Raw genomic sequence first — 22,270 nt, 5'->3', positions numbered from 1 at the left:
ACACACACATTACCGATAACCGGAAGCAGGACCTTCTCTTACACACACAATATTAATATTACGGATATCGATGTTCTGACCTTCTCTCTTTACATTATTACTATTACCATTACTATACATTATTATTAATATTATTTGATAATGATAACCGAAGCAAGCATCTTCTCTCTCTCTTTACATTACTATTATTATCGGATAATGTCTCGAGCTGGCTGACCTTTCTCTTTCTCAGACATTATCGCACACATTATCGATATTGTCCGAGCTGGCTATCTCTCTCATTAATAATAATACGACACATTACTGATAATGATAAAACCGAGCTGGCCATAGGACCTCTCTCTCGGCGCCACACACACACACACATACACACAATATTACTGGCGAAATGATGCAACCGAGCTGACCTCTCTCTCTTCACACACACACACACATTACCGGATAATGATGTCCGAGCTGGCTATGGACCTTTCTCTCTCAAGACATTATCGATATTGTCTCGAAAGGGCTTATAATTGCATTCCCTTTCTCTCTGTTACCATTACCACACACACATTACTACACATCGGATATTGATAAGTCCGAGGATCTCTCTCTTCACATTAATAATATCGGATGATGTCCGAGCTGGCCAGGATCTCTCTCACACACACACACACACGGATACTGATGTCTTGAGCCGGCTTGACCTCTCTCTACACACATTAATACCGATATTAATAAAACTGAGCGGCCATAGACCATCTCTCCCCTTCATTACCATTAATAATAATATTACACACGATATCGATGTCCGAGCTGGCCAGGGATCCTTCTTCTGCTTTCAGCGACGAGTTTTATTCCTTTTCTTAGCAACCAGCACACTTAGAGCCCACTTCTGGTAGTGCTTAAGATAAACCTTACTGTGAATTCCATTGTCTAACTGAAAGTTCCCCGGTGTTAATCGAGTACCCACAGGCCCTGTGGCACAGGCACGACAAAACCAAGGAGAAAAGGAGAAGAGATTGAGAGAACCTGAGAAAACTGGAGCTATCTCAAAGACTTATTTCTGGCAATTAAGGACCTTGCTTCCTAAAACAGACAAAATAACATGGATATGCACACCATTTTAAATACATTTCAAAACACCTCAATGCCAGATTTAAAAATTTAGATCCCACTTATAGTGATCTAATTTTCCCTTTTCCTTCATAACTACTTTGCCCTCAAAAATAATTTTATGCCGGGTGTGGTGGCTCACACGTGTAATCCCAGCACTTTGGGAAGCTGAGGCGGGTAGACTACTTGAGGTCAGGAGTTTAAGGCCAGCCTGGCCAACATGGTGAAACTCCGTATTTACTAAAAATACAAAAATTAGCCAGGCGTGGTGGCATGCGCCTATAATCCCAGCTACTTGGGAGGCTGAGGCAGGAGCATCGCTTGAACCTGGGAGGCAGAGTTTGCAGTGAGCCAAGATCATGCCACTGCACTCAGCCTGGGCAACAGAGACTCCGTCTCAAATAATAATAATAATTGTTATTATTAATTATTATTTGAGATATTTATTTATCAGAAACAATAATCATAATCATTGTTATTATTTGAGATAATTATTTATAATAAATTATTTGAGATAATTATTTTGAGATAATTATTGAGATATTATTTGAGATAATTATTATTGATAATACATAAATTATTATTTATTAATTATAACATAATTAATAATTGTTATAAGAGCAAGACCCTGTCTCAAAATAATTATTGTTTTAATAGTGTACAGCCATAGTCCGCTTATAGTAAATGACCAACCTGCATCAGGTATTTTCAAATAACTAAAATGGAACACATATCACATCCAATGTCTCTAGCTTACATCTGCTATAATACTCACATGAACAATTTTTTAAAAGCTGTAAGACTGTACCATATATATTTTGTGGCTCTACAAAAGTGCATATTTCTGCACCTCAAGATAGTTCTTCATGTCACATGGCCATTGAGGCTTTACAGCTTCAGAAGGGTGACTGAAATCATCCTCCCTAACACTGAGGCGAAGAACAGGTATTAGTGACCCTGAGAAATGGCACATCAAAAAAAAAGGAGTCCTCTTTCAAGATTATTATTATTTTGTGAGACAGAGTCTCACTCTGTTGCCCAGGCTGGAGTGCAGTGGCGCAATCCTGCCTCACTGCAATCTCCACCTCCAGGGTTTAAGCCTCAGCCTCCCCAGTAGCTGGGATTACAGGCGCATGACACCACGCCTGGCTAATTTTTGTATCTTTAGTAGAGACAGGGGTTTCACCATGTTGATCGGGCTAGTCTTGAACTCCTGACCTCGTGATCTGCCCACCGTGGCTTCCTGAAGTGCTGGGATTCCAGGCGTGAGCCACCGCGCCCAGCTTCTTCCAAGATTATTAAAGGTGCTCTGGGGACAGAGAGTAGACAGGGAGGGCACGCTTCTTTCGGGTATCCACAGCAGTCCTTTCAATGTAATTACTGCAAGGTTCGGAAGTTGCTACAAGGTTGTTTCATGTGTCTGGAACCTTATTTCACACTTTCTTCTTTCTCAGCTCCATTTACCCTTCCACCTGTGTCTCAAGTGTTATCTATTCCATGAACCTTCTCTACTCCACACCTTGTTCGTCCATTCCTCACCTCAGGCAGAGCTGGGGCTCCTCTTCTGCGCTCCCCATGACCCTGAGCTCACTGCATGACTGAATGCCTCACAGGTGCTATAACTGGCTCTGTCCCCAGAGCACCACCTGGGTCTCTTAGCACCATGCTCCCCCACTTACACATGCCTAGAACATAGCCAGCACACAGCAACCATCTGAAGCCTGCACCGTTACGCTTCTACTGCTAAATCAAATAACCTGTTACCTTCTAGGTATCAACCAGTTCTTCAAGAGAATCTACATTTATGATATGCAAAAAGAACTAAGTAGTTTGGATGTATTAATGTCAAGTTATACAAAAACCCAAATTCATGTATGGTAAAAACAAAAAAAAAATTTTGTTAAAATTATATGGACTATATAATATTGGGAAGCATTAAAAACTAAATTGAAAAGTTCTAACATTATAAATATTTGGCTAATCTCACCCAAGAAAATTTGTGCACTATTAATTAGCCTATTATTAGCCAAAGTTATAAAAACAAATTGAAATTATAAATCTATGTCATGTAATAGGGTATTTTAATATTGAATAATTGAGACATATATTTCACACGATCTCACTGAGGATCAGGGTACCATTCTGGTGACACTAAATACCTTAATTTTACCTTTATTCTATCCCTGTACAGTACTGTTATTTAAAGAACAGTATCTTTAGATAAAGTACTATCACTGATCAGCTTCTGTTTGCCTCAGTAATTGAATGACTTATTCTGATTATGATGAAAACACTATGAATGAAGCTGGGCTTTCCCTTCATTCAAGGAATATGCAAAACAATTTCCTTTAAAAGTTGTGCAGAGGGAAATCTTTAAAGATAAATTCACATTACAGTAGCTTTCTTTAAAACTACTTTCTTCCCACCCATCGACATGGAGGAAAGGGGAGAGAGCAGAGAAACAGACAGAATATGTAGGTGTTTCTTTTGTGTCTTTTTAAAAGTTAAAACTCATTACTTAAAGAATTAGAAAAATAAATTTAAAGGCATTCAACAAGCAACGCTGAATAAAATTCACAGCACAATGAAGTTTACAAAGGTCAAATGAGGAAGATGAGCTCTCCTCCTTTAGACAAACTACATCCAAAAGCCACCCAGAGCAGGATTAGAAGAAGACACTTTATTTATTTATTTTTTTATTTTATTTATTTATTTTTTTCTTGAGACAGAGTTTCACTCTTGTCACCCAGATTGGAGTGCAATGGCGCAATGTGGGCTCATTGCAACCTCTGCCTCTTGGGTTCAAGATTCTCCTGCCTCAGCCTCCTGAGTAGCTAGGATTACAGGCACACGCCACCATGCCCAGCTAATTTTTGTACTTTTAGTAGATACAGGGTTTCACCATGTTGATCAGGCTGGTCTCGAATGCCTGACCTAAAGTTATCTGCCTGCCTCAGCTTTCCAAAGTGCTAGGATTACGGGCGTGAGCCACCATGGCCAGCCAGAAGATGACACTTTTGAAATCCTCTGGGTGAACACTGATCTTCCTACTTACAGGGCGTGCCAGGGACTCTATACAGAGATGGTAATTGCTGCTCAGAAAACTGGAGCCTGGTTCAGGGGTGAAAATTCTTCAACTACAGCAGTCTTACGAAGGCACTGGGCTGGGCACGGTGGCTCACGCTTGTAATCTTAGCACTTTGAGAGGCTGAGGCTGGCAGATCACCTGAGGTCAGGAGTTCGAGACCAGCTTGACCAATATGGAGAAACCCCGACTCTACCAAAAATACAAAATTAGCTGGGTGTGGTGGTGCATGTCTGTAATCCCAGTTACTCAGAAGGCTGAGGCTGGAGAATCGCTTGAACCTGGGAGACAGAGGTTGTGGTGAGCCGAGATCGTGCCACTGCATTCCAGCCTGGGCAACAAGAGCGCATCTCTGTCTCAAGAAAAAAAAAAAGAAGGTACTGGAAGACCGAGCTAATCCACTCAGGAGGAGGAAAACCATGTAGATTTTGAAGTCAGAATGACCTGGGTAAAAACTTCAGCTTAGCCACCTACTACAAGGCCTTGCATAAATTACCTAAACTCTTCAGCCCCTCAATTTCCTCACCCGAAAAATGGGGTGATAATATTCATGTAATAATATTCATTCCACCACTGGGTTGCTGTCAAGAATTTAAGACAGTTCCTAACCATCAGCATATGGTAGTTATTAAGGCAACCAGAATAACTCAGAAGAGCTGACTATGCTGTTTCCCATAAGTAACAGACTCTTACTTCCTGTGTCAAACTTGTATCCAATGTCTGAGCTCCAAACCTTGACCAGTAAAGTGACTTTTTGTATGGAGCACATTATAGGAAATAAACTGTGCAATCCATTTCCAGAAATAAGTTTCCATGTGTGTATGACCTCAGATATGCATCCTTGTCATCATCTCTGAGAACGTGAGCCCCACAGGAGCACCTAAAGCAATGGCTACATATTAAATTGTATATTAATTAATGGCTTCGCTCTTGCTTTTTTAAAAAGAAATAATTCCACTTTTATTAAGACTGACCTTGCTGGCATTTCTAATGCTCGTCTCACACAGACCCTGAGAATTACTATAGACTGAATGTTGTGTTCTCCCAAATACATATGCTGAAATTCTAACCCCTAATTTGATGGTATAATGAGGCGAGCCTTTGGGAGATGATCATGTCCTGAGCAAGGAGCTCTCATGAAGGGGATTAATGTCCTTATAGAAGAGATCCTGGAGCACTCTCTTCCCCCTTCTTCTACCTTGTAAAGATACAGCCAGAAGACTGGGACCAGGCCCTCACCAGACATCAAACCTGCCTGCACCTGGAGCCTGGACTTCACAGGCTCCAGAAGTGTGAGAAATAAACCTGTTGTTTATAACCCACCATGTCTATGGTATTTTATTATAGCATGCTGCATGAACTCAGACATAATAACTGCAAAATATTAAATTATTTTAAGAGCTTAAATAGTGAAAATTATTCCCCTCTATAAAATAAAACAGTCTTTGCCCTATCAAGACTACATAAGTAAGATGCTCAAATTCTACAGTAATAAAACAATTGGCACTACAAATGAGGTATTTCCTGCAGATAAAATTAGTATGACTTAAACATGATATACCTACACTGAATAGAATACATGATAGATGCTGGGGTACAGTAACATGAAAAAAGAATTTTTTACCCAGATCTAAGTAGCTTGTGGCAAAACAGTCACCTGAATACATTGTTTATAAGAAGTGTAAAATAATACAGTCCTTTGGAAAGCAATATGACAATATGTATCAAGAAATTTAAAATAGCAGGGGCACTGGCTCATGCCTGTAATCCCAGCATTTTGGGAGGCAGCAGCAGGCAGATCAACTGAGGTCAGGCATTCAAGACCAGCCCGGCCAACATGGTGAAACCCTGTCTCTACTAAAAATACAAAAACTTAGCCGGGCATGGTGGCGCACGCCTGTAATCCCAGCTACTTGGAAGGCTGAGGCAGAAGAATCACTTGAACCCAGGAGGCGGAGGTTTCAGTGAGCCGAGATCGTGCCACTGCACTCCAGCCTGGGCGACAGAGTGAGATTCCATCTCAAAAAAAGAAAAAACCAAAAAATAACTTTAAAATATTTATATCCTTTACCTCCACAATGAATCTCTTCAACATAAGTAATAGTCCTAAATACAGAAAAGAACTGCTATGTATAGACATGTTCATTGAAGGAATATTTACATTTGTAAGAAAAACAAAAGGGAGCAACTTAAACGTCTAAAAGCAGGAAAAAATAAGATTAAATAAATTGTGAAATTCACTTAATGGAATATTGATATACATAAACACTGTGCCATGAGAAATGCTTTTTATATATAAGATTGAGAAGTATGCAACAAACATGTATATATATGCACACAAATATACAAGTAAAAAAATGCATAGAAAAAATATTAGAAAGTAATGTAAGTAGTTATTACTAACGTTGCCTTTACATAGTAAGATTATGGTCTTCTTTTTTTTTTTAATCTTTCTTATACCAAATTTTAATAATAAGGTATTAGTTTATTTAAAAAATTTTATTTAAAAGCATTCATTAGCACCCATAGCAAAAAAAAAAAAAACAAAAAACAAAAAAAAAAACCTCAAGGCTTTCGTAATGCAATATATCCATGAAATCCTTATTACAAAGTTCATTAACTTCCAAAAAATAAATAGTACCAGCATTATATACACCCTAAAACACATTTCCTTCTTGAAAGCAGAAGAGCGAATGAGAGTGGAGAGCCACGGGTATGGAGGAGGGGCTTACATAATTGTCTCTTGCAGACCAGCCTGGATAAAGTTGCATATGTAGCTGTCTTTCTTTCCGTGCTAATTCATAATATTTAGCCTGCTCTTCACGGGAGAGGGCATGCCACTAAAACAGAGAGGAAGGAAGAAAAATACAAAAATAAGCAAAATAGCAATAGTATATTTTATGTTTCAAAAATCAAAAAATGAAAACATTAAGCATTTAAACTTTGATTTATTTTTAAATTGCAGAAGACCAAGTGCCAAGTGCTATAGAAATCTACTTAGAGTCTACTGGCTACAGTGAAACTCAAACTTTGGTTTCTCTATCCTGTTCTCCGATATCACATGAAACACATCAAAGTCAATCAAAGTATTCAAAGTAAAATGATCTCTGTCACCCACCCTTTCTCTTTTCCAATATAAATTAAAAAGAACTTTCAATGGTGAACCTCAACACCCAACTTAACTGTTTTTCACAGTTAGTAGCATATTCTGATATCTGAGCCCAAGTACTTTTTATTTATGCAAAATGTGATAATTTCCAGATGTCTTTTAAAACAGATACACCCTCTCCTCATATGAACACTTTCCCGTTTTGTCATAGGAAGAGTCTGAAACCTTAATCATATGCTTGTTTATAGAGAAGGACATGAAAAGTCAGCTTGTCTGTCTCCGTCTCTTCACTGTCTCCTCAAACTCATATAGACGCTATCTATAGGGACAACACTGATGACACTGTCCAGTCACACAAGCACATTTTATGGCTATGGCTTTTAGCTTCCTTTTGATGGACAGCAAGGGGCATTATTTAAGTTTATTTTGCCATCTAGAATTTGAGACTATAGTTTCTAATATGAAGAATATAGCTGCTAATATCCTACAAACTTTTTGTCTCCTTTTTACATAACTGATTATATAGCATATATAACAAAGTAGTTTATATAGGAAAGGTATCTGGGATTTTAAGGGGTTTACATTTGCACACTGCTTTGCATATATCTGCACATGACTCACCCCAGTCCCCAGCAGACAGTGTTCATGTATTTTCCCAGCTTCCCCAATGCCAGGACCTGCCAGCAGAACTTTCCAAGGGAGAACCATCTGGGATTTGGGGGAACCACTGTCCATGAGAGTATGACACAGAGGCGATGGTAGCTACCCAAGGAGACCAACCAGAGCCCACACTACGCACACATACATGCTCACCTAAGCACATACACACACCACTCACATGCTCACCTGAGCACATATACCCACACCCACATGCATAACACACATGCTCCTCTGTGCACATAAACTACATGCACGCCACACATGCTCACTTTTGCACCTGCAATGCTCACCCGTGCGCACACACCATCTGTCAGCTGGGAGCCTCCCTGCTCCTGTTCTCCCCCAGCTCTCAGGTGTGGAGCTTCCCAGTTTGCTTCCTTCCCATTCCAGGCTATGAGATCCTTTCCCATTCACGGCTGCCCTGCATATTAATTTTTATCTCTCTGTTCATGTCTTTTAAAATGATTTTTAAATAAGAAGGATGTGGGTGGGTTGGAGGAAGGACCAAGTGAGAGAGGTTGATGAGAGAGAAAATCTTCTCCTAGAGGAGGCTATATGTCTAAGTCTTAATCAACTTGGACTCAGCCCCTAAAGTGCAGCTAAGACAACAAACACCTGCTGCTCTTGTTTGACAACAGAACATGAAGCTGATTTCAGGACATGACAGCACCTTCTGGCCACACCCCACCTCCAGTTCCAGCCTCCAGTGTGAGAAGCAGCAGTTCCCACTAGCAGGGCAACAAAGTCCATTTCCTTTGAAAGCCCCTTAACAGTCAGGCTGTGCTGAAGAGAATAGGTGATTTATTGTTTAATTGCTTTAGAAGCGCAGAGTATGAGGTTAAAAAGCATGACACACAGCAGGGCTTGCCCCGACCCTAAAGGCAAATCAGGTGATGTGCTTTTGTTTAAAAAAAAAAAAATTACAGGGAGGTGCCAGAAAAACAAAACAAAACAAAACAACCCTGGAAACAGTTACCTGAAGCACAGTTCTTTTTACTAGTAGAATAAACCTCAGACAAATTGAGCCTAAGAAGAAGCTATTTCTGGGGCAGCAGCAGTGGTTTAAATTGGGATGGAAAAGTCACACTGCTTCTAGCAACTGACAGCTTTTTAAACCTGGAACACTGGCCTGGTATTACAGACCTTCACAGGGAGAAAAACCAAATTGGACACAAAAGGAAACATCATTGGTTTTTTGATGTTTTGTTCTTTTTGCTTTTGTTTTTTTTTTGAGACAGGGTTTTGCTGTGTTGCTGGAGTGCAGTGGTGTGATCATAGCTCACTGCAACCTCGAACTCCTGGGCTCCAGCAATCTTTCCACCGCAGCCCTGAGCTAGGATTACAGGAATACATTACCATGCCTGGCTAATCTTTGATTTTTTAAAAGAAAAGTGATATTTATGGTAGGGTGCAGTGGCTCATGCCTGTAATCCCAGCACTTTGGGAGGCTGAGGCACACAGATCACTGGGGGCCAGTGGTTCAGGACCAGCCTGGCAAACATGACGAAATCCTGTTTCTATTAAAATACATAAATTAGCCAGGTGTGGCAGTGCCTGCCTGTAATCCCAGTTACTCAGGAGGCTGAGGCATGACAATTGCTTGAACCCAGGAGGTAGAGGTTGCAGTGAGCCAAGATTGCACCACTGCACTCCAGCCTGGGTGATAGAGCAAGATTCTATCTCACAAAGAAAAAAGAAAACTGATATTTACACAGTGAGCTTTAGTGCTAAATAAAGATGACTGGCAAGAAGCAAAGCTTTACCAGTAAGGAAAAAAACAAGGGACAAAAAAAAAAGAAAAGAAGACAAGAAGTCTTCCATTTTAAATTTATTATTTGACAAGTATCATTCCCTTGTATACAACACCTTTTGTCAGTATAATTTTACATAACTTACAGCAGCTGAGAAAACCTGGATTCATAAATACAAATTAACTCCCAAAATAGATACCAAGGTTGGGTCTTCTACCCAAACAACCAGGGATTTTTCAGTTAAAACAAGAAACAGGCTGACAAAAAGATCCAAGCTAACGAAACTGAATAAAAGGCAAGGAGGCAAAGTAGGCATAAGCTAAACTATTCACATGTTCAATTGCTTTAAGTTTTCTGATCTCCCCCCCCCCCACTTTTTTTTTTTGAGACAGAGTCTCGCTCTGTTGCCCAGGCTGGAGCGCAGTGGTGCGATCTCAGCTCACTGCAACCTCTGCCTCCCAGGTTCAAGTGATTCTCCTGCCTCAGCCTCCCGAGTAGCTGGGACAACAGGTGCCCGCCACCACGCCCGGCTAATTTTTTGTATTTTTAGTAGAGATGGGGTTTCACCATGTTAGCCAGGAAGTTCTCTGATATTTCTAATGTACAAAAATGACTCACAAATAGAAGATCACTTACCAAAATGAACAGTAGATAAAATGATGGAATTAAAGTTTTGCATTGAAAACAAAAACAAAGTCTAGTACAGACCTGAAAGATGGTCTTTCTTTACGGGAATTTCTGAAACACAATTGACTAAAAATGCTTCTCTCTCTCTGTTTACTGCAAAATAGAGAGTCAAACTTTTTAAAAATCAAATCTCATTGTCAAGATTTCACCAAGTTGTGGGGAAAATACCCATTTAATTTGAATAAACTTGTACAGTTCCAAGATAAAACATTCTCATGACAAATTTGTGATAAATGGATTTCCTTTAATAGCCAGGAAGGTCTGAAGAGAAAAGCCTTATTTTACAATAAAATTTGTCCTATTATTATTTATAATGTGGATTAAAAATAAAACTTTGATTAATTCACATGAACACTTCTATTTTACAGATATAGTAAAGATGAATAAAAAATCAAAAGATAAAATGTTCTGGGATAGATTTAAGATCCATTTTTAAGAACTCAAATTGTCCCAGTGTAAAACGTCATGATTTTGATGCCAGAGACTTTAAAGAGCTAGCAAGGGCTGCCCTGCCAGAGGGGAGTTATGAAAGGACAGAAAACCTGATCTTAATCAAAGATGCAGAGGCCTATAAATAGAAACAGGTGTCTAAATCAGAGACAGACAGAGACCCCAAATAAGAACCATCCTTTAGGACACATGCTCAGATCTGGGGATTGTTAAGGGAGCTGGGAAAGTAGCAATTGTTGGAAATGTGCATTAAGAATAGGAAGCATACCTTCATATCATATCCTCACTTACTCTCTTGAGCAGGAAAGTACTTCCCACTGGAAGGCCAGGGGGCCCTTAACTCAAAAAAGAAAAAACTAAGGGTTGCATACAAGCTGAAATAAAAACATCAGCCCTTCTTTTCCTCTGATTTCTTCTTTTAAAGAGTCAGGGAAAATGATCATCAGCTTTTAAGGCAGAGTTCTTCCAAGATGATGGGAATCACTCATTTGCCATGATCTGGCTTGGGAAAGCATTGTAATTATTGTTATTAAGTGTCTAAGAATCCACAGGGAGATAGGGCATTGTACACAGGACACCAAAAAAAGCTATAATCTACCACCGCATCCTCCCCTGGAAACCCCGGTGACTTGCAGATTGGAAAGAGCTGCATTTTGAGGCTATCTGATGGGAATCAATAATGTAAGAGGGCCTGCTTCCCTCCTGTTCACATGGACTGGAAATCTCCTGAATGTTTTCTCTTATAAATGTTCAAATTTATTAGGTTCAGAACAGACCTGGTAAAATTATCATCAACAATAGCTAACACATGATCCTCTATGTTTCACAAGGGTTGTTAGATCCTACACAACTGAATGTTCATTTGCCAATCATGAATTTCTTGAGAGGTTGCAAAAACAAACGCAGGGTCACAAATTAAGAGGCTACCACACAGATATGAAGAGCATCAACAAATTAAAATGAAACATTTCTAAAATTATAATGATACTGTGATTATGGTGAAAATGTAATTTAAATTAGAGAAATTCAAACTCTCTCTACCACTCTTCAGCCATCTAACTAAAATCACTTCAATCCCATGCAAAGTACTTGGAAGGACTGACTATGTATGTCTTTTGGCTGACAGCTGGATAAACAATCTTAGAGTGTCTATCCTAGTTGTAGCCTGCTGCCTGGTACATAATAGGTGCCCAGAAAAACATCATAGCATTGGTCAATGAATGAATGAAAAGAAAAGGGCAACCCAGAAACGGCAGGTGTACACTTTGAGATTTGGAGAACAGTCTTTCTAGAATCAAGACTCCTCAGGATCATATACATTCTTCCATATAAAACCTCATGGTAGAAGAGCTCTGCTTCTGTCCTGGAAGGAGTGGCCACCTCTGTTTGCCAGGCTGGTCCCCCAAAGACCTTGCTGTAGGCTCTCTGAAAGGGCTAAGTGCTTTCCTGTTTCAGAGGAGGCACACACATGCTACTCCATCTGCATGTGGGGGAATCTACCTCTCCCCATTCATCTCTACTTAGCTCTCACATCTCAGCTTAAATACAGTTTCCTCAGAGGGGCCTGCCCAAGCCCCTACTGTTCTTTCTCACTGAATCTGATTCCCTACATTCACAGTATTTATCATAATTTTTATTATATATTTATTGGCAATTATTTATCTAATGTCTGTATTCTGTCATAAAACTTGAAGCTCCAGAAAGGGCTGTATCTATTTTGGCTAATACAGGCCCTAACAGTGATTTATATATCTGTAAATTCTAGTTGAATATTTATTTATTTAATTTTTTGAGACAGAGTCTCTGTCTGTTGCCCAGGTTAGAGAGCAAGTGGCACAATCTCGGCTCACTGCAAACTCCGCCTCCCAGATTTAAGTGATTCTCCTGCGTCAGCCTCCTGAGTAGCTGAGATTACAGGCATCCACCACCACACACTCAGCTAATTTTTTTATTTTTGGTAGAGATGGGGTTTCACCATGTCAGCCAGGCTGGTCTCGAACTCCCGACCTCAGGTGATCTGCCTGCCTTGGCCTCCGAAAGTGCTGAGATTACAGGTGTGAGCCACCGTGCCCAGTGGCTGCATCTGTTTTATTCAGCAATTATTACCTAATCTCCAGGCATCATGCCTGGCCCAAAAGTATAATCAATATTTGTTTAAAGAATGATAATGGGGCTTTAGGAGGTCGAGGGAGGTGGACGACTTGAGGTCTGGAGTTCAAGATCAACCTGGCCAACACAGTGAAACCCTGTCTCTACTAAAAAAAATACAAAAATTAGCCAGGTGTGGTGGTAGGCAACTGTAATTCCAGCTACCGGGGAAGCGGAGGCAGGAGAATCACCTGAAGCTAGGAGGTGGAGGCTGCAGTAAGCCAGGATCATGCCACTGTACTCCAACGTGGGTGACAGAGCGAGACTCATCTCAAAAAAAAAAAAAAAGAATGATAACAAGGCCAGGAACAGTGGCTCACACTTATTCACCCAGCACTTTGGGAGGCCAAAAGTGGGAAGTTTGCTTGAGCCCCGGAGTTTGAGATCAGCCTGGGAACATAGCAATACCACATCTCTACAAAAAATTTTTTTTAGTTAGCCAGGCATTGGCCGCTGCCCCGTCTGACAAGTGAGGAGCCCCTCTGCCTGGCCACTCCGTCTGGGAAATGAGGGGCACCTCTGCCCGGCCGCCCTGTCCGGGAAGTGAGGAGCGCCTCTGCCCAGCCACCCAAATTGGTAAGAGAGGAGTACCTCTGCCCCACCACCCAACCGACTGGGAAGAGAGGAGCGCCTCTGCCCGGCTGCCGCCCTGTCTGGGAACTGAGGGGCGCCTCTGTCCGGCCGGCCGCTGCCCTGTCTGGGAACTGAGGGGCGCCTCTGTCCGGCCGGCCGCCGCCCTGTCTGGGAACTGAGGGGCGCCTCTGCCCGGCCGCCGCCCTGTCTGGGAAGTGAGGGGCGCCTCTGTCCGGCCGGCCGCCGCCCTGTCTGGGAAGTGAGGGGCACCTCTGCACAGCTGCCGCCCCATCTGGGAAGTGAGGAGCGCCTCTGCCCGACCACTGTGCAACCCTCCAAGTGTGAAGTTGACAGCCTTGTGTGTGATCTTCCTGCCCTCCCCAAGTTGCATTTTCAACATTAAAGTTTACTTTTTAATGAAAAGTTTTAAATTGGAAAACAAAAAAAATTAGCCAGGCATGGTGGCACAACGACTATAGTCCCAGCTATTCGGGAGGCTGAGGTGGAAGGATCACTTGAGCCCAGGAGGTCAAGGCTGCAGTGAACCATGATCATACCACTGTTTTAAAAAACAGTAACAGTAAAAACAGTTATCAAAATTGTTTAAAATGCATCATATCATATCTTGAAGTGCAAACACATTCTATGACCACCTGATATGTGATTAAATTGGGGCAGATTTTCATGAAGCAGTTCCATGGCTACCATAAACATTTATACATGATTCCACTACTTACCCTTCTGCCGAGAATCTGGTTGATAGCTGCACTTTCTTTTAGAGTACACTCAGCGACGACATTCGCTCTCATTTCTTTCATGTATAACATAAAAGCATTCAGAGGCTTCTTAATGTGAGGTCTTTTTGGCTCCTGCTCCTTTCTCTGTTCATGCTGAGGCTTCCTAAAAGGTGGTGGTGGTTAGGGGAAGGGGTGGAAGGAATGAGGAAGGGATGGAGGAGGAGAGAAGCAGAGCACCTGCTCACATGGCTGCACTCAGGATGGGGACAACCCTATCTCCTCAGAACACCACCAACTTGGAAGAATAGCTCTTGACTCATCTGATGAAACACTGGGAGGCAAACAACCCATCCAATAGGGCTTCCTATCTACTCAGTGACTGAGAATAAAACCTTTTGGTTTGAGAAAGTGGACCTGTCATTAAAGAACTATGAACACCAAGTAGAAATGGACTTGGCATTGTGAAGATGCTCCAGGTGGGCTCTGAGGCTGAGTTCTCTGGTCCCCTCAGAAGAAGCTGAACACACAGCACAGGTGATCATTCCTCTTTCAGAATAGAGGCTCTTAACTTTTGCAGGGGGTTAAGGACCACTTCAAGAAGCTACTAAATCTTTGGACCTTTTCCCCCAAACAAATACATGTTGCCTTTGCATACATTTGCAAGGGCTTTATGGACAATCACATGCTGCCTCCCATCCCCACCCTCCCATTCACAAAACCTAGATTAAGAAGCTCAATTACTAATCTCTTCAGAGTAAATTAATTTAGCCCTGCACTCACAGTCTGAGACAACCCTGGCCCAACAGGGAATCTTGGGCTTTATTTGTTCCTTTCCCTTGAATTCTGTGCTATTGAAGCTTGGAGCCACTTTCCTCTTCCAGAAGAAAGTGCATTAAACCCTCCAATCTACTTCACTCAGGTAGGAACAGGTTCTCCCCAATAATCTGAACCAAATGAAAATTCAGTGGTAAATGGCTAAACAGCTCAAGAGTCTTGAATGCCCATGTTCTGAAGATTCTTCCATTTTGTTGAGGTTCCCATGATCTTTTAAGGTCCGCACTCCTTTGCAACCTCAGAATCAAAATCAGCACAGTAGGAATGAGGCTGCTTAATGTCCTCAGGGACAGAGCTTTCAAGGCAGAGGTGCACTGAGTTTCACAGTAACAGAAAGGGGTGAAGGATCACTGTTGCAAAGGAGCAACAGTGTAGAAATCTTCAGTATCCTCAGGCAACCACAGCAGAGCCCGGGTGGATACTTACACGTGCATTAGGTCACTGTCAGTGTGGGGATGTTCCTGTTTGACCTGAGGTGTTACAATAGCTGGATGAGGGATGCCAGTTGTGTGGGGACCAGGAGGACCGGGAATCATATGATGAGAAAACCTAAAAGAAGGAAAGAGAAGAAAACAATGTACTACTGGCTGCTGCAGCAAAAGCTAGATGGAATTTCAAAGCAATCCACTAACTGCTACTGGCTAAGAATAAAAACACATCTTTATGCACAGAAACATTAACTATAGAGTGGGCTGATAATTATTTTTTTTTCTTTCTATATTCGGGTGGAAGTATTTATAATTATTTCCTGTAGTTTTTTCAAACTAATAGTAGAATCTGACATTTTTCCTAGGAGGGCTGTAGGCCATGAGATTAAAAAAAAAGTGAATCATTTTTCTTGCAAAGCAATTTTGAAATAGGAATTTCACTAAAAGTAATTATTGGAAATATAACACTTTATTTAAGACTTAGCTTTTTAAATGCTTTTTAAATGAAGGCAAAAGACATCGTGTTTTAAATCTCTGCCTATATTCCTAAGCAAACCATCGCAATGCGAATTTTCTCATATTATTGGCTTTCTCATCCATATTAGGAGGGAACAACTGAGAAAACGGATAGGAATCAATCTCCCATTTAATAAGGTTTCCATTAACATCATCCAAAATGATTTTCTGTGCAGAAATACACTAATGTTCCAGAGATCTCATCTTATGGAAAACTGGTAAGAGAAACAAGGAGAAGAATTTAAAGGGAGGATAAAGTTTTGCATCAAGGTTAAAAACTACACTTGCCAAAGGCTTTTTCCCCAAGTACGCTTGGACAGCATTAAAAAAAATCTTAAAATATCCACCACCAGCCAACACAAAGGAGGGAAACTGCCATGCAAGAAAAATAAAATAAAGACAGTACTTTCAATAAGCTCTCTAGATAAATTTGGATATGTTTTAGAAATTTTTGCTTTTCAAACTGTTTTAAAGTAAACATTTAATTTAGCAACAACAACATTCTCGGGTCTTTCATCACAGCCTATACAATTAATTTCCTCTTCTTGAAAGGGACTCTGCTAGAATATATATTTTTCAAAAACAAATTTTAAAATATGAAGAAAGCATGGTAAAAATACAAATATTTGACCAAATAATGAGGCTTTGCTAAATGTATTACTTGCAAAAATACATGATGCTAGTTATTTGCCTGTGAGAATTCTATCATCAGATAGTTCTTATGATGTTAAAAAGTATAAAAATATGTTTTAAGGGGAAGGATATTAATTCCACCTCCTCCCACAATCAGCTACATTTACAACTCACTGAAAAAAAATTTTTTTTGAAACTGTAATTCACCACAGAAACTTTGAAAACTATACCCATATAAAAAAGACATATTCACAACCAGTTAATAACCCACCAGTTTGACTTCCGGCACAATAATGCTAGCTCCCTTGACAAAGCCACATCGAACACACAGATGATGCACCCCAAATGTGTGTGTACATCAAGCACAGGGCACAGAGCCATCCTCTCCAGAAGCAAAAGCATCATACACAGCAGCTTCTCGGTGCGGCGCGGCAGGCCTCCCGAGCTCCGCTGGCACGACCATGTCCACACAGGGCCTGATTCACACACTAGGACGCACACCCTGTATGGCCTGCCAGCCTGTCCGCACTGTTCTGTCTCCTCTGACAGCCTCCGTCCAGGAAGACTCTAGACTATCTGGGCATTTTCAAACACTGCCGCATCAAACTGATACAACTTTCCACAAAGGAAGCAAATTATAGAGCTGAGACCAAACCAGTTTTATCCTCCTCCCTTACCCCACCCCCGGCATATTTTGAATCAAACAAACTCTTCCTTCTAATGTCCGCTTTCCGGACAGTTTCCATCCCACAGTCAGGCGGCCATGAATTCATTTGGAGGCAACGCTTTCCAGGGAGGCTGAGTCCATTCCCCGATGGTGTGGCTGATCCAGCCAGGGCATAGCACAGAGCTCCTACCCGGGACTCTCTCTGACACCTAGTGTGGGAGCCAGGCACACTGCACAGACAGACACATGGCTGAGGTATGCACCCTCCTAGCCAACCAAAAGGCAAGCAGAGGCGCACAGGATGCAAGCACGAGAAGAGCAACTTGTCCTCGAGCGCCCCGGTTTCCACCTCCACCTACCTGGACATGGAAGTGTCGACTGACAGTGAGGATGGGTAGGGTTGCCTGAATCCACCCGTGATGGGATATACAGGCTGACCTTGCCTGAGGTCACAGAAGAAAGGAACCCATCAATGACAAAACACGAGTTACCAACCAGTAGTAAGAGTTGGATGAGGGGAGAAGAGGGAGATATTCAAACAGAATCTTGTGGAAGCATTACAGACCCCGGCATTGTTTCAGATATGTAACCGTTCCCCTTCCTCACCCTCCACCCAATCAAAGCGTCATTTGCCTTCAAAGAAATCTCCCACCCTCAATTTTGAAACAAACCGTCCACGAATTATGTCTCTTTTATCCCATCCCCTCTCCCAATCCCATTAATGCTTTGAACAAAGTAAGCACTTAAATGTTTACTGAATATAACAGAACCCTGAGAACAGTGAAATATTCCCTTCAGAGAAGGAGCTGAGTGACTTCTTTATCTGAATATTTGAGAATTTCAGGCAAGGGAAGAAAGAAAATAAAATTGTATATTTATATAAAAATAAACAGTTTAAAAACACTGTACCTTTTCCCCCATATACATGTTAAAGTCAAGAAATAAAAGACTAATTCACTGGAATTATTTTCTCTCCACCCTGAGAAGTCCATTTTTCCCTGTGTTCTTTCTACATCTCTCATTTTTCATTTACATAGACTTTATTTCCAGCTGCCAGTGGTACAATTCAGCACAGGACTATTGCCCCTAAGTCGCTAAGTTCAGACAGAATAATTGATCTAGGTTTGAAAGTGTATGCATAATCAATTAAATTCAAGCAGTTACTGACTAAGAGATGTAATGCTAGGGAGAGAGAGAGAGAGAGAGAGAGAAAGAGAGAAAGCTGGACTGTCCATGGCAGGATGACCCTTCCTAGCTGAAGAAGGCTAATGCAAGGATGTCCAGGTAGGGAGATGGGGGAAAATGACATGGGGGCTGTGACATAAAGAGTCAAGTGGAAAAAAAGAGAGAAACAATTGCTAGAGTTGAGCATTATTTCTATGGAGTGAGAATTGGGGAGGGAAGAGTGGAGAGAGTATGGGAGTGGGAGGAGGAAACGTTGTGGGCTAATCATAAAATAATAAAAATAGGCTATACTATGTTATTCTTCCTTCCCAAAATATATTTCCTTCACCTTCATAATTGATAAGATTTTGGAGGCAGCAGTAAGCATATTTTTAGAAATAAACAACAAAATAAAGAGCATTAGCATTTATATTCAGAAGAAAAGGAGGCCCCCAAATCAGTTTTTTACTACTCTGAACTCAAATTGGACGCTTACTTCATTAACATCCCAAAAATGCTCTTATATTGTTGAATTTCTCTCTAGTTATTTTTGTCATTTACCTTACTTGCCCACTTACAAGCAAAGGTAGATATTAAATGTGTCTAAATTCATTTTTGAAAAATACAAGTTGTTCATTAAAAAAACCTAGAAAAGAAAAACCACACTGAGTACTAACTTTGTACAGGCATAGCAAATGCCCAAAGCCACAAATGGAATCCATAAAACTATAAGCTTCAAAGCAAATGCTACAGTCATTTTCTACCCATATTAGCAATCAGATCAATCCATTTCAAAGTCTGTATGTTTTTTAATCTTTTAAATTGAAATGAAAAATGAATAAAGTTAGCACCTTGCTTGTTGATATGAAATTTTCTCAACTCCTCAAGTGTTACCATTCATAAATCTAATTTCCATGAATGCAAAGTGGAGGAACATGTGTTCAAATGCCTGGCTGAAGGGTACAGCAAGGTTCTTACCAGCCAAGAGGTGGGGTGATCTGTCCAACACCACCCGGAGACAGGGGATAAAAAGTAGGGATATCAGGAGCTGGAGGATGTCTGGACATGCCTGTTAAACAGAACAGAGAGGTATTATTTGTACATTCACAGGATATTTAACCAGAAACGCAACAACATGTTTTATACCATTCAAACTTAAGGTTCAGAATGAAACAATATTTATTCACCAGAGCCAAAGAACAGGAGTCAATTTGTTAGCTTTTCTCAAGATTTCAACATCTGGGAAAACTGGGCCTTCAGACAGTATTATCCCAAGGAACTCAAAAGGAGTAAAGATGCTGCTAGTAATACAATCATCAAAATAGACTTTTAAATTATTTATTTTGCCCTCAATATTTCACATTATTTAAGAAAATGGTAGACAATTGTTTTGTATAGAATGAGAATGATTTTTTTTGTAGAATGGAAAATGACAGCCCTTCATAAGTAGATGGCTTGCCATGGTGTTCAAGGATTAGGTAAATTGCCATTTTTGTATTTTTATTGGTTCCCTTATGGACACACAGATTTGGGAAATGTGACACCTCAGAGGATCAAAGATTAATTAGGAATCATCTTCAGCCCCATAATGGTCACACTTGATATGATTCATTTGGTCTCTGTCTAAGCTCTTCATCGAGTTGAGTCCTCTGGGCTGCAAGGTCAAGCTGTTCTGGATTAGCTGAATTCCACAGAAAATGAGAGTGCCACCAAATTGGTTCTTGAGCTCACACTCCCTGGAGTACACTGCCCTGAAACTGTGAAAACCACCTAAAGATTATATGTAATCCCAGTCCCAAGTGACATCCCTTTATACCTTACCCTACGTACAGAAGAAAAAAAATGACAAGACAAATGCATAAAATGTAAAATATAAAAACTTAGATTCAATGTTTTTGGGGGAAAGTGATTCAGAACAGAAAAAAGCCACAGATGTGTCTTCACGTAGCTAATGATGGCTTTAAAAGACCACTTCCATATACAAGCACAAATTCCAAGGTTTAACACTCAGATTATATGTTTAGTGACTGTAAATATCACATACTGGCTAATCTGTGGAATTAGACAAGTACGTGGAAGATGTTTCTTAAATATTCTGCTTTTTACTATTTAAAGTGCCTAGGAATTTCATTTGTATCTTAAAGATATTAAAAGCCTTCAAATTGGGAATGACAAGAAGTGCTGTCTTGAAAGTTGGTGTTAATTCAACTTTGAAGTTAGAATGAACTATTTCTCAATTCTTACAGAAAGTAGGTGGGAAGGAAAAAAAGTTCTTTAATCTCTCAAGAGAGGGCTTACCTTAAATCATCTCATGTTTTGCTGTTTTTAAAATAATGGTCTCAAATCTCCTTTATTTAAAAAAATTGTTTTTGTTAGAAATACCAACCTCTTTTGGTTACAGCGGAACATAAATTTTTTACCCTAGGATTTTTGGGGGGTGGGGGAGTTTGCAGTGGTGATTCTTGACATACCAGAATCACTGAGGTGGTTTTTCAATTTGCTGTCCCCTTAACTCTGAGATCCAGATACCACCCCAGATCTCAGGGTCTGTAAGGGGATTGCTCAGGCGTGGGGGAAACAAAATCAAAGCAATACGACTTGACCAACCCTGAAAAACATTAGAAACTTAGTGAAAATTTCAATGTTCTGTACTTGAAAATCGTAGCGGTCACAGACCACCTGAATTATTCACTTTATTTTATTTTATTTTATTTTTGAGACAGTCTCGCTCTGTCACCCAGGCTAGAGTACTGTGGCGCAATTTCAGCTCACCACAACCTTCACCTCCCAGGTTCAAGCAATTCTCCTGCCTCAGTCTCCTAAGCAGCCAGCACTATAGGTGTGTGCCATCACGCCTGACTAATTTTTATATTTTTAGTAGAGATGGGGCTTCGCCATGTTGGCCAGGCTGATCTTGAACTCCTGACCTCAGGTGATCCGCCTGCCTCGTCCTCCCAAAGTGCTGGGATTACAGGTATGAACCACTGTGCCCGGCCCTGAATTATCTACTTTAATTTCTCTATTTCACAGGCATGGAAATTGAGGTCTAGAGAGGCTAAGTGACTGTTAAGGAATCTGTTTTCTGTCCTGAACTTTTGTCACTGGGACAGAGAGCGGTAACTTGCTTGCAGTCATATGTCTTTAAGCTTAAACTCTTACTTTCCATGCTACTCCATGTTCTAAACATGCTTAGAACACAGCAGTAGTGATACTGTTCAGAAGTGATTCAACAGAACAAAAAATGCCAACTAGTTGGGTTTCACTCTTCTGCTAGAAGGAAGAAGGAAGGAGCTAGAGGGCAGGTCCTATGCTAGGCGTTTGACTGTTATCTATAGAAATTCTACTCTTCTTTCAAATGTTCTTCTCATAGGCAATTTTCTCTAACTTACAGCTCCGAGAAATCTTTTCCTTTGAATCTACAAGTTTTTTATTTGTACTTTTTTTTTTGAGACGGAGTCTCGCTCTGCCGCCCAGGCTGGAGTGCAGTGGCCGGATCTCAGCTCACTGCAAGCTCCGCCTCCCGGGTTCACGCCATTCTCCTGCCTCAGCCTCCCGAGTAGCTGGGACTACAGGCGCCCGCCACTGCGCCCGGCTAGTTTTTTGTATTTTTTAGTAGAGACGGGGTTTCACCGTGTTAGCCAGGATGGTCTCGATCTCCTGACCTTGTGATCCGCCCGTCTCGGCCTCCCAAAGTGCTGGGATTACAGGCTTGAGCCACCGCGCCCGGCCT

At 40.9% G+C, this 22,270-nt stretch overlaps 1 protein-coding gene across 7 annotated transcripts in view; it reads right to left on the bottom strand.

Annotated features, from left to right (window-relative positions):
- LEF1 (lymphoid enhancer binding factor 1) overlaps positions 1–22,270 on the bottom strand; it is a 123,547-nt gene that overhangs the window by 17,016 nt on the left and 84,261 nt on the right. For 4 of the 7 annotated variants that reach the window (XR_002522361.2, XM_017958940.3, XM_003899070.5 and 1 more), the window contains exons 5-9: positions 19,519–19,609; positions 17,736–17,819; positions 15,559–15,681; positions 14,299–14,461; positions 6,916–7,023 (exon numbers count right to left, since the gene is read on the bottom strand). Coding sequence is in view for 6 of the 7 variants with exons in the window: in XM_017958940.3 (XP_017814429.1) it covers positions 6,916–7,023; positions 14,299–14,461; positions 15,559–15,681; positions 17,736–17,819; positions 19,519–19,609 (569 nt within the window). In the remaining variant the exon portion in view is untranslated. The remainder of the gene's footprint in view (positions 1–6,915; positions 7,024–14,298; positions 14,462–15,558; positions 15,682–17,735; positions 17,820–19,518; positions 19,610–22,270) is intronic. The other 3 variants (XM_003899071.5, XM_003899072.5, XM_009207332.4) reach the window with 1 other exon arrangement.

Source organism: Papio anubis, chromosome 3 (assembly GCF_008728515.1).
Source record: "Papio anubis isolate 15944 chromosome 3, Panubis1.0, whole genome shotgun sequence".
NCBI classification, from domain to species: Eukaryota; Metazoa; Chordata; class Mammalia; order Primates; family Cercopithecidae; genus Papio; species Papio anubis.
The sequence above is the reverse complement of the archived record's forward strand: the minus strand, read 5'-3'. Positions and strand labels throughout refer to the sequence as shown.